General features: G+C 41.0%; 1 protein-coding gene across 7 annotated transcripts in view; it reads left to right on the top strand.

Annotated features, from left to right (window-relative positions):
- The first annotated feature begins 24 nt into the window (after nt 1-24).
- CREM (cAMP responsive element modulator) overlaps nt 25-16062 on the top strand; it is a 65164-nt gene continuing 49126 nt past the window's right edge. For 6 of the 7 annotated variants that reach the window (XM_061126135.1, XM_061126133.1, XM_061126130.1 and 3 more), the window contains exons 1-3: nt 25-188; nt 8780-8879; nt 14259-14382. In XM_061126135.1, the coding sequence (XP_060982118.1) occupies nt 8836-8879; nt 14259-14382 (168 nt within the window). In that variant the 5' untranslated portion in view covers nt 25-188; nt 8780-8835. The remainder of the gene's footprint in view (nt 189-8779; nt 8880-14258; nt 14383-16062) is intronic. The other variant, XM_061126131.1, reaches the window with a different exon arrangement.

Raw genomic sequence — 16062 nt, 5'->3', positions numbered from 1 at the left:
ACTCCAGGTCGCGAGCGGGCGGGCGGCTGCGACGCCGCGTTGGGTCGCGCTCAGCGGGGAGGCCGCGGCCGCATCAGCGCTGACGTGGGGCGACGTGGGCCGGCGGCGGTCCCGGTGGGGCTCGTCGTCCCACCTCCTCGCGTCCGTAAGCAGTGACGAGGTCCGCTACGTAAATCGCTTCGCTGCGGGTAAGTGGCGCGCCGGCCGGCGGGACCCGCGGGGCCTTAGGCGGCGGCGCCGGAGCGGGGGCGGGGCGGGGCGGAGCGGGTAGCCGGGGGCCGTTTGCCCCGCGCACCTCAAGGGCTTTTTCCGAGGGGCCGGCGCTCCGGCTCCGGAGAGGGGAGGGCAGGCGGGCGACGCGGATCGGTCGGCTTCGCTCGCTCGCTGGAGCCGCCGCCCCCGATCCTCGCGACCCGAGACAGACCGAGCGGTGCTTCTGGAAGGCACGCCACCTTCCTTCCCCGTGCCCCGCTGGCGCCGGGACCAGCCAGCCCGGCGACCGCGGTCCTGACCGCGGACTCAGAGGGACGAGCGTCCTCGGACATCTTCACCGCTCTCCCCGCCGGACCCGGATCCCTAGTGTGAGCGGCTTCCCTCTCTTCGCGGCTCGGGCAGCGGCGGTCGGCCGGCCAGTGGGTGAGCGATGCCGCGCGGCGGAACCAGCTCGGCCCACACCGCTGGCCCCGTAACCGAGCGGCTCACCAAAGCGGCTTCCGAACACCTCTGGCTTCCCCGCCGCATTCGCCGGGCTCCTGGGAGTGCAGCCACCCTCCCTGGAAGTAAACACAAACCGAGATGCGCAGGGCTGGAGGTCCAAGGTGAAGACTGTGTTAGAAGACAGGAAGGTCGTGTTCTCTGGTTGTTCCCCTGTGGGTACCACATCTTTGGCCTAGTCTCCATGCTGCTTTTGAATAACAAGCTGCTTTCTCCTCATAAGTCACAGTCTTTGAATCTTTGAACTTAAAAGGAACTTTTTCTCACTCAGTTCAGTTCAGTCGCTCAGTCGTGTCCGACTCTTTGCAGCCCCGTGGACTGCAGCGCGCCAGGCTTCCCTGTCCATCACCAACTCCCGGAGCCTACTCAAACTTATGTCCATCGTGTCGGTGATGCCATCCAGCCATCTCATCCTCCGTCGTCCCCTTGTCCTCCCGCCTTCAATCTTTCCCAGCATCAGGGTCTTTTCCAGCGAGTCAGTTCTCGCATCAGGTGGCCAAAGTTGTTGTAGTTTCAGTTTCAGCGTCATTCCTTCCAATGAATATTCAGGACTGATTTTCTTTAGGATTGACTGCTTGGCTCTCCTTGCAGTCCAAGGGACTCTCTAGAGTCTTCTCCAACACCACAGTTCAAAAGCATCAGTTCTTCGGTGCTCAGCTTCCCACTACAGAAAGGCAATCTGCAAACAATGTGTTTTGGCCTTTTTATAAGAAGTAGTAAAAATACTGATGTCTAAAGAGCTACTTGGTGATCCAGACATAGTTTTTGAGAAGATATTTCAATGGGTTTGATCCTGGATAAGTAAACATTGAGAGCATTGTCATGTTAAGTGATGGTAATGACACAGACATTTTTGGTGCATCTGTAAAATAGTTAAGAGTAAGCTAATGCTTGCGCAGTGACTTGCTCTTCAATCTGGAGTTGCTTTGGTGAGTGTGAAGTTGTAATTACACGGATGTTTTGTGTACACATTTTGTAAGAGTGTATGAATAAATTTTTATTGAATGTGTAAACAAAGAGGAGCGCTTTAGTCTTTCTGTTTCCCTGTTGCCCCAGAAGCTTTCCTGAAATCTGGTGAATTTAACAAATTCCAGATTCCATAGACTAGTTTCCTACTGATGCAAATCATTGTATGATTAAAATATGAAATTATGTTTAGAATTATGGACATTTTATGAGTAGTAGGGAAGAGTTTCAGGTTAACATACAAAAGGAGTCCTGAGTGAATCTTTTATCAGTATAAACATATATTCCTGATCCTGTTTTCTCCACCATCTTGTTCTCTACAAGTTAATATTGGGCCAGTTCAACTGGGGAATGTGCTCAAATGTCTTGGCCTATTTAGATAAACTTTGAAAAATAAAACTGAACAATGCAAACACTTAACAACTGCACCGTTGATGTTTTGACATGCAATCAGTATTGGTCATTAAGTAAATAAACCTGAAATGTCATTGAATCCTGTTAACTGTTTCTACTTAATGGGACTGCTGTTGACCCATATAAAAGTCAACTTGGAGAAGAGTTAGGATCCTACGTTGAATCCAGTTTCAATATTATCAGTACAGGTATATACATTGTAAAAATATAGATTTCAGGGGAAGTGTTTCTCATCCATTGTACATATGTAGATAACTTTGAAGGAACTGAGTTATACATTTTAAATAATTTTGTTAATTCCCTTTTAAAGCACACAAAGTATGTAAAATACTTTTTACCATGAGAGTTGTACAATAAACAGTGCCCTGTTTTTAAATCTTTCATTCATGGGTTTTCTTTTAATGATGCCATAGGATATCCAGTAGAAAATAAGAATGAAGAGAATAACCTAAGGATGACATTACTGGGGATTTATCTTAATATTACTCATGAAGACAAGTTGAGTCTTACGGTATAATTCAGTTATAGCAAATTTTAAAAATACCTATTTTGCAAATCTCTTGACTGACCATCCCAGGAGCATTACAGGAAATTACTGGCAAGGTGCATGCAAAACAGTTTTGAAAAGAAGCATGGGCTGGTAAGGTTATTTGGAACTGTTTAAAATAACTGTCTCACTGGTGAGGAAGGATGCTTGCCTCCGAGAAAACCTTACTAGCAACTTTTTGTGAGGCTCTCCTGAAGTCTCTCTCCCCAAATGAGAAGCAGCTTCACGCACACTTTCTGAATAGTGAACAGGCCAATCAAATGTCAAAATGAAATCCTGCTAAATTTTAACAGTGGGGTTCATGTGATTCTGATATTTTTACTTTTGAGGATTCCTGAAAATAAACTCAGTTTCTTAAAAGTTATCTTAGTGAACGTTTTTGGTTTTGTTTTTTTTTTTTAAACTCAGCAGACTTAAAATTAGAACATCCTAACTCAGAATATCAAATGCCGTAGAGTTTTGCTCACATTCTCAAACAGCTTCAATTTTTTTCCACTGGTAGCACAAAAATTATTTTTTCCACCTAGAAATGCTTAGTAATTTATAGCATAGCATTGATTATCATGAAAGTTTCCAGCTCTGGCATTGGGACAGCTATGTATCATGCATAAAGACACTTGGGATGCTTTTTCATTTGTTAAAATTATCGGAGGAGTGAAGTTTAACTTATTTAGACCTGTGTCTGCACTTGGACACTAATTTTGTTCGTATATGCAAGATAGGACCAAGCTGAGTTTCACAACATTGAAATTCATGTCTATAAACTTTAGCTAATTCCAGTGTCTTACCTACTCTTGCCCTGATTTACTAGTTAGTGGTCAATGCAGTTGTACTTTATATGTAGGTAGGTGTTTTGAAATATACCTAAAGTGCAGCAATGGAGCATGCTGTTGAAAAACCCTACAGTGATTATTAGTCAAGCAATAACTTCCCCCAAAGATTGAAAGTTTTGTTTCCTTTCATGAATTGGGGCCATGGCAGGGAAGGGAGCCATGATTACTTGTATTTCATTTTTCATTTCCTCCTTAGCAGCAGATTCTGCTGTTCATTGACTGAAATAGACAAAAGCAGGCACCAGGGGGGAATGAATTGAGAATGAGATGCTTGAATAATTTTTAATCCTCTGGTGATTTTAGTAAAGAGTTAATATTTCTTAAATAATAATAGGTATCTGAGGTGGCTCTGTGGTAAAGAATCTGCCTGCCGATGCAGGAGACATGGGTTCAGTCCCTGGGTTGAGAAGATCCCCTGGAGGAGGAAATGGCAACCCACTCCAGTATCCTTGCCTGGGAAATTCCATGGAGAGGGGAAGCCTGGCGACCTGCAGCCCATGAATCGCAGAGTCTGACACAACTGAGTGAGCATGCATACACACGTAATAGGTATCTGAAGCAATTAAACTGGGTGGTCTTGAATCTGTATTAGAATGCTGCTTGATTTTCTGGGTGATTCATGTTCAAAATAGTGAAGACAGTATTTACAAGTGTTTCAAATAATTATTTACAAAAACTATTCCTGATCACTGGTATTTTTACAGAGAAGTGTAAAAATTGTTATTTGAAACTTATTCTAATTTTGCTCACAAAGATTACAAAAAGTTAAAAGTGGCATGATTTCCTGTTACTACTGTATTTTTTGTTTTTCCTGTACTCATCTTCACCTAAAAATACGTAATAATCATAGGCTCATCCCTGTCAACTTCACATATATGGCTTTTGGTAATTGAAGTTGACTCTTGAACAACATGGGGGTTAGAGGCGCCAACCCCTGAATATCCCCATATACTTTTTGACTCCCCTAAAACTTAACTGCTAATAGCCTATTATTGACCAGGAACCTCACCAATAACATAAACAGTCAATTGAAATGTATTTTGTATGTTATATGTGTTATATACTATATTCTTAAAATAAAGAAGCTAGAGAAAAGAAAATGTTATTAAGAAAACCATAAAGAAGAGAAACATTTATAGGACTGTACTGTATTTATCGGTACTATAAATTGACAAGATGAATCATTTGTCAGTACATCAATACTATCTTAGATGATACAAATCACTGTAGCTGTTATATGTATTCCTAACACTAAGACATCAAAAATGAAAAGATAATATGAAAAGAAATTTTGTTTCATTTATAGATATAATGATTAATGTGTTGACAGTGGCACAGTAGCCTAGGCTATACACTAATGAATGAATCCTTATAGAAATTTATGGCATATAATATTACAGTCATTTATAATACAGTATTGGAAACATTGTTACATTAAAAAAAACAAAACACTCACCTATCATGACAGTTTTTCCAATTATGACAGTGAGGCATACTGTATGGTCAAGTAACCCTCTGAAAGTTATGAAACAGTAAGAAAACTAATACATTGTATTAAGTGCCTACCACTCACCTTATGCCGATGTTCAGCTAGATTAGAATCTCCGTATATTTTATGCATTCATGACATACCTTTTTTAAAAAAAATATTTTCAATATTTGTAGGCTATGAGTTTCACCTGAGAGTTTTTTCAAATTGTTGCCTGTTTCCCCCAAATTTCCAATATATCTTTTGAAAAGAATCCGCATATAGGTGGACCCACGCTGTTTCAATCCTGTATTGTTTAAAGGTCAACCGTACTTCTCTTTTCTAGCTAGCCTGCCCTTCCCCAACTTTTTAATTGACTTGGTTGAGAAGAACCAGCTTTACGTTATGAACTTCATAGTCTTTTCCTGTCTTCTTCCAAACCTTACTGTTGCTACTTAAATCATAGCTAACCTGTGAGGGTCTCCTACTTTCCCGAAGAGATAAAATCTTTCTTCGACCACAGCCCAAGAAACAGATTGTACATTCCTGTGTTCTCTCTTTGCCTGCTTCCGTTAGAGGTGCGCCACCCTTTATTCCACATTCTTTTCATCTTGACCATGCTCATTGTAGTGGGACTTCAGTTTTGTCTCTCTTTCGAAAACCATAGTCCAGGAAGGGCTAGAATTCAAGTTGACGCCCAGTCAGCCTGCAGTGCTGTGCTGTTTAGATCTCATACTGTGCTGCCGTGTATGACCATTAGACCGCACTGCCTCCTCGGAACCTGGGGCCAGACAAAGGAAGCGGGAGTGAAGGCAGAGGATGCCCAGATACGGTGCCTGGGGCCATGGTGACGTCATCTTCCAACTGAGATAAAAAATGTAGCAGGAAGGGAGATGTAGAGCAAAGGAGTTGAGGTTAGTTTTAAATATTTCAGGCTTGAGAATCTGTGAACAAACTGTTGAGAGATGTCAAATTGGCAGATACATACCGGCCCAGATGGCACTGGTGGCACTGCCAATAAAAGAGACAAAAGTTCAATCCTTGGGTCAGAACGAGTCCCCTGGAGGAGGAAACGGCTACCCTCTCCAGTATACTTGCCTGGAAAATTCCACGCACAGAGGAGCTTTCATGGCATTGCAAAAGAGTCGGATACTCCTGAGCATTCAACCAGAGAGGGGTCAGGCTGGAGGTGAGATGTGAGACTCATCTAGCAAGGATGAAGCAGTCTTGAGGGAGAGTGTGGCTGTTTTTGTGACTGGGAGCATGGAAACACCAACCCTTAAAGAGTGGGCCAAAGGAGACTGGGGCAAAGGACTGGATAACTTGGCAGGGAAGCTTGAATTTGGTGCGCTGAAGAGTTCAAGGAGGACAAAATTTGACAAGTAGGAGATGCTGTTAGGTGTATTAAGGAAGATAGAGACTAAAAACCATTGCTTTAGATGTGGCAAGCAGGTAGTCAGTGATGACTTCTTAGAGAGTATTGGGAATGAAATAATTCTTTGATGAGCCTGAGTCAGGATCAGGTTTACCTGATGGTCACTGTTCTGTTGTGAGGTTGATCATTTTCTCTCTTGATGTCTGGTGGTAGGGGTGGCAGGAAGCTGGGAAGAGGAAATGGGTGGCTGGTCCTGGGACTTGATCAAATACCTTTTTCTACTCGAGTTCCAAATGATAATGCATTGCTTACTCAGAAATTAAACTCAAGAAAATGGTATTTCCAAGAGAAATTGGGAGTGACTTCTCCCCTCTTAGATGGTGTCATGTTATCGTTGTTCAGACGCTCAGTCGTCACGCTTTGCAATGTCCTGGACTGCAGCGCACCAGGCTTCCCTGTCCTTCACCATCTCCCAGAGTTTGCTCAAACTCATGTCCATTGAGTCAGTGATGCCATCCAACCATCTCATCCTCTGAGGTCCCCTTCTCCTCCAGTCCTCAGTCTTTCCCAGCATCAGGGTCTTTTCCAATGAGTCGGCTCTTCACATCTGGTGGCCAAAGTACTACTGGATAGTGTCATGCCCATCATCATTATTCAGATAATATTATCATTATTCCTTGCTTAAATGTCTGACTTCCTTATTAGAATCCAAGCTCCTGGAGATCAGAGACATTTTATTATCTGTGTCTGGGTGCCTAGCACAAGGGCTGGCGTACCTTGGGTGCCAATTTATTTATTGTGCTAAGTCGGTTCAGTTGTGTCTGACTCTTTGCAACCCTATGGACTGGAGCCCACCAGGCTTCTTCTGTCCATGGGATTTTCCAGGCAAGAGTGCTGGAGTGGGGAGAGGGGAGGAGAGGGTGAGATGTAGGGAAAGAGTAACATGGAAACTTACATTACCATGTGTAAGATAGATAACTGAAGGGAATTCGCTGTGTGGCTGAGGAAACTCACACGCGGGCTCTGTATCAACCTTGAGGGGTGGGATGGGGCGGGAGAGGGGAGGGAGGTTTAAAAGGGAGGGGAGATACGTATACCTATGGCTGGTTCATGTTGAGGTTTGACAGAAAATGACAAAATTCTGTAAACAATTATCCTTCGATTAAAAATTAATTAAAAAAAAAAAAAAAGGCTGGAGTGGGTTGCCATTTCCTTTTCCAGGAGGATCTTCCTGACCCAGGGACCGAACCTTGGTTTCCTGTATTGCAGGCAATCTCCTGCACTGCAGGCGGATTTTTTACCAACTGAGCCACCGGGGAAGCCTGGTTGGGGTGGGGGTGGGGTTTGGTTCCAATGCCCTACCATTTCTCATCCCTGTTGTAGAGTGGGGGCAGGTGGTAACAATAATCATTGTCCTGGTGCTCCTAGTGCGGGGTGGCACACCTGCCTCCCAACTCAGTTTCCAAATTGGGTGGGATGGTGTAACATCATTATAAAGGGACCATTATGAGGGAGCCCTGAAAAATAGCCTGTTTGTGGCAGAGCACCCATTGCTGGCATAGACGCCCAGAAGGAACTTAGGAATGCCAGTGTTTGCCTTTCCAAATCTAAAATAAATTAAGAGCTCACTGCTCTCCTTTGGTCTTTTTCTTTGTCGATTTTATTTCATTCAGCATGTTGAGGGCTTCCCTAGTGGCGCAGTGGTAGAGAATCCACCTGCCAGTGCAGGAGACACAAAAGATGCAGCTTCTATCCCTGAGGGAGGAGGAAATGGCAACCCACTCTAGTGCTTTTGCCTGGAGCATTCCATGGGCAGAGGAGCCTGGCAGCCTGCAGTCCATGGGGTCGCAAGGAGTCAGACATGACTGAGCACAGCGCAGCAGCAGCAGCGTGTCAGATGTGCATTTTAAGGAGATAGTAGTAAAAAAAATGGAGTTTAATTTCTACAGTGTCTAAAACAGCTTTTTAAAATAGATTGAAGGCTGTCAGAGGAGATTCTAAAGGAAAAATTACTATTTTGTTTGGAGTTAAAATTTTTTAACAAGACCCAGTTTTGAAGTTAAGGTATATGAAAAACAGTTGACAAATTTGTTTTCAGTGAAATGAAATTTGAGAAAATGATAATTCATTCAGTTTATTGTTTATTATCATTGTAAAATAGAGCTGATAGAAGTATGTTGCAGTGTGTATTACATGATTCAAACAGCACTGCTCTGTTCAATAGAAAATCATCTGATAAATAGCACACAATTTAATTTTTCTGAAATTTTTTTTCCTCTGAAGATAAGGAAATTGGGTAGAAGTAAGTTTGAAAAAGAAAATACAAACATTTTCAACTTTCTATGCTTTTTTTTTTTTTAATTTTATGAAACTAGGGTATTTTGCTGTAGTTGTGAGAGATTTTAATTTTTTTTAAATAAAATCTTATGATCTCCCAATTCAACATTAAAATTTTACTGCAGGATAAATACAGAAGAAAACAGGAAGGCGCAAAGCATTGATTATAAATGTCTTAATAATGAGCAGATGTGGCAGGAAAAAATACATGAAGACAAATCTAAGGTAGGTGGATATGTTATTTTTCTATTCTTTTGAAAGTTCTTAGCTTTATTAAAGTTAAAATGGATAAATTAATGGTGTGTGTATATATGTATATGTGTGTGTGTGTGTGTATATATATATATATATTTACAATAAAACTATAATAGTATGTACCCAAATTGCTCAGCTCTTCAATTAGGGAGTTTGTCTTCTACTATGAGTTGTGCTAGGCAACATAGGAGTTGAGTGGTCACTCATGGTCAGCGCGTTCTAAGTGCTGGCCTTTTCAGTTACAAACGAGATGGTATATATGGAAGTGGACAGAGTTTTCATTTTCATTCTTGCCTTTAGTCAACACCTGTACCTAAAGTTGTAAAACAGCACATCTCTACCAATGTTTTCTGGAAATCCAAATATTATTTTTCAGATTTTGTTTTAGTTATTTTCAGAGACATTCTGGTTCATCAGTTGGGTCTAGCAGCCAAAAGAAAATGAATTTTTCATGACAGTTTTTGTAAAACTGTTTAAAAAGACATAATAAAAACAACTTTAATCATTTTTCCTTTTGTTGCTGAATTCTGTTTTTTAAGCAGGTGAAAAAGTTTTGCATGGATAAATATAGTTGCTCTGCAGTATAATTTGTCTTTGCAAATTGGATACAACTAAGATTTTCAAAGTTATTAATTGTACACTTTAATTATAACTAGGAAGCTACTTTTATTTTTCATTTAGATATTTTTGGCTTGTATGTCTTTTCTTTGTTTCTTTCTTTTTTTTTCCTCCTTTCTTTAAAGAATATCTTCCTGGGTACCTAGAATAGAATTTTTCAAAAATGTTTTTCCTTTTTCTTCTCATTTTTTTCTTCTTTTTAAATATCTTGTGTGTGCTTGGTACATAGATATGCCAAAATAACTTTGGTCATTAATTATCTCAATATTTCTATAATTATAAAAACATAATTTTTACAAGTATACTCCTTTGTATTCATTTCTTCAAAGTGTGTTATATAAATCATATATAAACAGTACTGTACTGTTTGCTGTAGTTCAGTATTTTGGGGAGTTTTTGAAATATGACATAGATGTTCTACTAAAAACCTAGAAAATAACAGAGTAACCCACAAATACAATTCTACCCACACTAAAGGTAGTTCACCCTAGAAGACTTTGAAAACTGTGCAACTGAGTGGATCCTGTTCTTTTAAAACAATGATTATATTAACATTTGTTAAAATAAATCCCAACTTTTCAAAACATGTTGGGATAACATTTACTTTTCTACTGAAGAAGAGAATGGTTTGTTAATAAATAAAGATTTCAGAAGAAATATTTAACTTTCATAAGAAAAGAATGTTGCTACTACCATTAATCATTTATAAGTTTAAATATGCCCATGTTAGCAAATCCTTATCTGTTCTTTAGAATTGTAGACCAAATGTTTGCCAGTATTTTGCTTACTTGTAGATTATAGTGCTTAATGGACTTTTAACTTTGTTTTCATTTTTATCATTTTGTATGTGTTTATTTTTAAATATTCCATAATTTCTATTTCCTAATTGGTCTTTTTCTCATTTGTATCTAAGATTGAAATATTATATAATTAATTAATATACAGATTATTAATACTAGTACAACTGTGTTTAAAATTTGGTATAGAAAGTGAGATTTGGGGGAAAATATCGTATGATTAACCTCTTTAGTTTTTGCTATAAAGTAGGTAAGTGAACGGTGCAAGATTAAAATGGGTCTTTCTCTTACACTTGGTAAACAAATTCCATTGGAACTAGTTGAGACTGATTTACAGATATTAGTGTTGATATGTGTCATTTCCATCTGAGGTCTGGGCCCTTTATTTCCTGCTGGATTAGTGTCTGAAAATGCCCAGTACAGTGCCTGACCCATGTTGAGCACTTCAATGTTAGTTGAATCTTCTGCCCCGAGTCTTGGTCTGGGGTTGGCTTTTAGTGGGTTTAGGAGGTTGTACTGGAGAGGAGTTGGGTATAGATCAGCAGAATGAACTTATTTGAAGATGACAGGCTGTGTAAATTGGTAGTGCTGACCTTGCTCTTCTGTAGATTTTTACTTTCAAATAAATTGATTTAGTAACAAACTTGGACTGAATGACATGCACTGGGCCCTGTACAAGGCACTGCAGGAGAATAAAACCGGATAAAATCAGAGTGTGTACATCTTCTGTGAAAGGCAAGGCCCGTCTGAGTGAAGACTGTGACAGTAGTGGCAGCATACTGAGAAGCACACCATTTTTGTAAGACGTGTCTACACGGGGATACTGCTCAGGGTACCAGCTGTGGAAGGAACCCTGGAGTCATGAACACCGGACCTCCTGTTCACCCGCTGTCATGCAGTCTTCTGCGAGCCCTGGAGAAAGACACCGAATCTCTCTGAACCTCCTTGTTAGTATTTTAACACCTGACAGTCATATAGTCTTCTGGAATAGTTGATTAATTAATTCCCTTAATGATTGTGGTAGATTGTATTCTAGGCACTGGGAATACATTGAAATCTAAGCTGTTGTGTCTGTTCCTCACACTGTTGCTAGAACTTTGTGGACAGATGAATATGCTAGACAAGTGCTGAAATGGAGGGATTGCACAAGATGCTTTGGGAACTCAGGACAGAATAATTCTGCCCAAGGCTATCAGAATAGACTTTTTAAAGATGGTGTCCTTGATCCAGACTTTGAAGAATGAGTAGAAATGTGTCCATTAGACAAAGAAAGACTGAAGGGCATCCGAGGAAGAGAGAAGTACAGATATAGAAAATTAGAATTGAGGAAATAAAATGTGTATTCGACCAAAGACCTGGATCATAAGGAGGCTGGAATGCAGAATGTGGGAAGGAATGGAGTGACTGGAGATGAGGCTGTAAAGGTAAAGTGAGCTTATGTTGTGAGAGAGATTGAATGGCAGTTTGGTTTGGTCATTGAGAATATGCTTTGGGAAAAGACCTCGGTTCGAAACCTGGCTTTGCCACTCAATCCCTTTGTTGAAAATCAGATTCTAAACCTCTTTATGCCTCCTTTTCCTCACTTCTATAAGAAGAACTAACTATATTGCCCTTTAGAAGTTGTTAAGGATGAAAACCAGCAGGCTCCTGCATGCCTCACCAGGTTGTCCACTGTAGTCAGCTACTCTGTTTTCCAAACATGCTCTGTATTTTCCTTCCTCTCTTGGTTGTCCTGTTCTTTTCTACCCTCTCCTTCTTCAGCGTACAACTCATATGGTCCCATCCTCAGGTCTATTTCAGTTTTCCTGTGTTTCGCAAAGCATTTCATACATAGCATCCTTCACACAATTTGTGTTCATTACGGGTCTAACCAATAGCATTTACGAATAAGCTAAGTTTTCCTCAAATTTTAATAGCTATCAGAATCTCTTAGATATAAAAATTAGACCCCTTAGAAAGTTTGAGGCAAAGTGTCTGCCTGTAGTGCTGGGAGACCAAGGTTTGATCCCTGGGTTGGGAAGATCCCCTGGAGAGGGAAATGGCAACCCACTCCAGTACTCTGTCCTGGAAAATTCCATGAACTGAGGAGCCTGGTAGGCTACAGTCCATGGGGTCGCGAAGAGTCGGACACGACTGAGCGACTTCACAGGCCAGAAAGTTTGAATCAGTAGGTTTGGGGTCAAGCCTGGGAATCTGCTTTTTTTTCTCTTTACAGGTGTGTTTGTCAATTCCAAGACAGGTTGTCCGAGGACTCTTGGAGAAACTAAGGCCCAAGTGGAGAACAGTGTCTTTGAGAGCAAGGATTGTGACGTACCCACTTTTGTACTCTCAGGGTCTGTCATGTAAATGGTGCTAAAGGAATGTTTCTGAAAGGGAAAGGCCTTTCAGAGGGTAATGTTTGAGTGGAGACTCAAGTTCTTGACAGAACCTGAAGAGCTTTTAATAAAGGTGTAAGAAGAAGCAGAAGACAACATCTCTCACACTCTTCCCAAACCACTTCTGCTAGGACTTGCTTTGTGGGAAAAGGATTTGGGATAGTTCTTTTGGAAAATGCTGTTGACTGGATCTGCATCTTCCTTCCCAAGTCAAACTGGAATAGTCAAGCTTCAGAGAAAGTTCTGCGGCCAAGAAACCCTTTTAATCCCAGATATTTTAAACTCTGACCAAGCGTTTTTCCTGTTACACTGTTTCCCAGATAATACCTTTTCATATCCTGCAGAATCAAATGTTCTAGGTATTCTCCTTGGAAACTGCTCACAAGCAAAAAGTGGAACCTCAGGAATTGGCAGTTTTTGCAGGGGGATGGCCTCTGCTTACCTAGAATTAGAAGGTCCATGCTGGGAAATAATAAGAGATAAAAGAATTGGGGAATGTTGAGGGAAAGACATCTTTTCATTGTAGACTCTAGATTTTTATAATTGCTCTAAACTGTCACGGTCAGTTGTAAGTATTAAACTGTTTGAATAGAGAGAAGTAATTCTAGGTGTAGTGCAGACTATAGCAGACAGCCTTGAGAACAGAAGACTTGGATTCAGGTGATAGCTCTTGAAATGCAAAAGAATTCAGTCTGGAAAAAACATCTGGACATTTCAATTTAAAGTTCTAAGTTGCCTGCATACTTTTGGGATATATATTTAGGCTACTGAGGTGAAAAAAAACACACTATATTATTAATGATTGAAAAGTACACTATTGCAGGGAGTAGTTCCTGTAAGTTTAAAAAAATTTTTTTTGTCGATTTTATTTGCATTTTATATGTTCTCGTAGTAGGGTAACATTATAATATGGCTTACCTTCTGTCTAGAAAGAGCCTGTATAGAAATCATTAACTTAAGTTGAAATTATAAGCAAAAAATGTACAAGTTTTTCCTGAAAAAATTAGATTCTCCTCTTTAAGTGAAGGGGGAGCTGCAGGACAAGTGGTCTGCTCTGAGTGATTCTATTTGACGTTTTTTTAAATCAGAAACTATTTAGTGCCGACAAAGTCAGACACATCTTTATATAATAACACATTTAATGTAGGTAATGTGGAAATTCTTTCATACTAAATCATAGTATAAAGTAGGTTTATTAGGCCATGAGAGTCATAGGATGTGTAAACTTCATGTAAAATATAAAATCTAACTTTATCACTAATTTATGCTAGAGAGCTTAAAATAATTATCAAGGAGACTTTATTGTAAGATTAAAAATTTTTCAAATAAACTAATTCCCATGGGACATTGTGCAGTGCTCCCTTGGTATAGTGTTCATATCCAGTGAGCAGAGAAGGTACCTTTACGTTTGGAGAGTTAGAGCTTTGCCACTGAATCTATTTCTGGAAAAACAAGGTAGAACAATTGGATGATAGAAATGAATATCAACCAGAAAGCCAGGTGAAAACAGATATTTCAGATAGGGCCTTAATTCTTCTTCCTTTTTATTGTCTTTTCAGACAAATGACCATGGAAACAATTGACTCTCAGCAGGATGGAAGTTTACCAGATCCTGTGGCAGAGAGCGAATCTGCTCACATGCAGATGCAGACTGGTCAAAATTCAATCCCCACTTTAGCTCAGGTAAACTCACCGTAGGCATCAGGCAGGCATCCGTGAAAGTCAGCCTGTGTGGAAATGAGAATTATTCGCAGATTCTGTTTTCTGGCCATTAATCTTAAGTTTCCCCTGTTCCCTGGGTATCAGCCATTCTTACTGATTTGCCTTCCAAGAGAAGATATGTTTGAATTACTTTTGCATTGTAACATACACTATGTAAAAGAGAAACAAAACCCCCTGCATCGTGTGTAGCCCTCAAATTACTATTTGGTAAGGTTGGTAATTCCAAATTGATGTAGTTTTGTATTCTCACCTCTAAAGATGACAGAAATCTTGCCATTTGCCCAGTATATACTTGGTTTAATCTTTACTTTCTTTTTAGTTAGGCCTTAAACTTTGAATTGGTTTCATTTAGAGAGCACCAATATGAGTTAGCTGTTTTTCAGCTCTTAAACCTCATTTCTGAGATATCTATAAAAGTATATAGTAAAAAGAGATACGTTTATTTAGTTCATCAACTACTTACTGAGCCCCTTCCGTATCTAGGTGGTGTTTTGGATGCATGAGGCTCTGGATTTCCTGGACTTGATGTCTCTCGGTTTAGTGTGTTTAAGGAATAAGTCTTGCCATGTAAGAAGTGCTGCAAAATGTTACATAGAAATGACTGAGTTGTCAGAGGGGAAGCAGCTGGGTGACCAGGAGTGCTCTGTTGTCGTTCAGTCGCTCAGTCATGTCCAACTCTCTGTGACGCCATGGACTGCAACACGCCAGGCTTCCCTGTCCTTCACCATCTCCCGAAGCTTGTTCAAACTCATGTCCATTGAGTCAGTGATGCTATCCAACCATCTCGTCTTCTGTTGTCCCCTTCTCCTCCTGCCTTCTATATCTTTCCCAACATCAAGGTCTTTTCCAGTGAGTCAGTTCTTTGCTATCAAGGGCCAAAGTATTGGAGCTTCAGCTTGAGCATCAGTCCTTCCAGTGAATATTCAGGGTAGATTTCCTGAATATTCAGAGTGCTTTGTAGAGGGTTTTATTACGAAGGGTGAGTGGAGGTCACTGGGTATATAAGGAGAGGGAAGCATATTCTCTAGGCCAGGGAAGAGTATACAGAAGGCAGAGGATGGTGGCAGGAACTGCTGGCGTTGAGGCCAAGTGGAGCTGTGTCTGGGCTGGGAAGTGGAGCTGGTCAGGGTTAAGTGGAGGGTGGTATGCATCTGAGAGAGTGGACCATCCCATGTTCTAAGTGTTCACCAAAGCAGGATACCTGTGGCCAGGTGGTGTTGGGTGGGACATCAGCAAGCTGGGAGCGGGGACCCCATTTGGGTGGCATCACAGTGACGAGAGTTCGAGCAGTAGAGAGACTTTGCAGTATCTGGAAGAGAGACTAGGAAGGACCGATGGCTGCCTGGAAGGCCCGCGGCAGTGCCAGGCAACTCCTGGGTTGTCTCCGGCCGGCCTGGTTCCTGCATGGCCTGGACTTTTCCAAAATGCCCTGCACCCAGCCTGCCCTTCTTTCCTCTTTCAGGCTCCCAACACCCACTCGCTCCCTGGGGTTTCCTCCTCACTAGTGCTCTGTGTAGCTGCATCTCCCTGGCAACACCCTTCTTTGTCACCCTGAACAGGCATGCAGACCATGCTATTTTTCAAGAAAGCAGCCTTTTTCTCATTAAAAAAAAAAAAAGTTCATTGTAGAAAATGGGCAAA

Source organism: Dama dama, chromosome 23 (assembly GCF_033118175.1).
Source record: "Dama dama isolate Ldn47 chromosome 23, ASM3311817v1, whole genome shotgun sequence".
NCBI classification, from domain to species: Eukaryota; Metazoa; Chordata; class Mammalia; order Artiodactyla; family Cervidae; genus Dama; species Dama dama.
The sequence above is the reverse complement of the archived record's forward strand: the minus strand, read 5'-3'. Positions and strand labels throughout refer to the sequence as shown.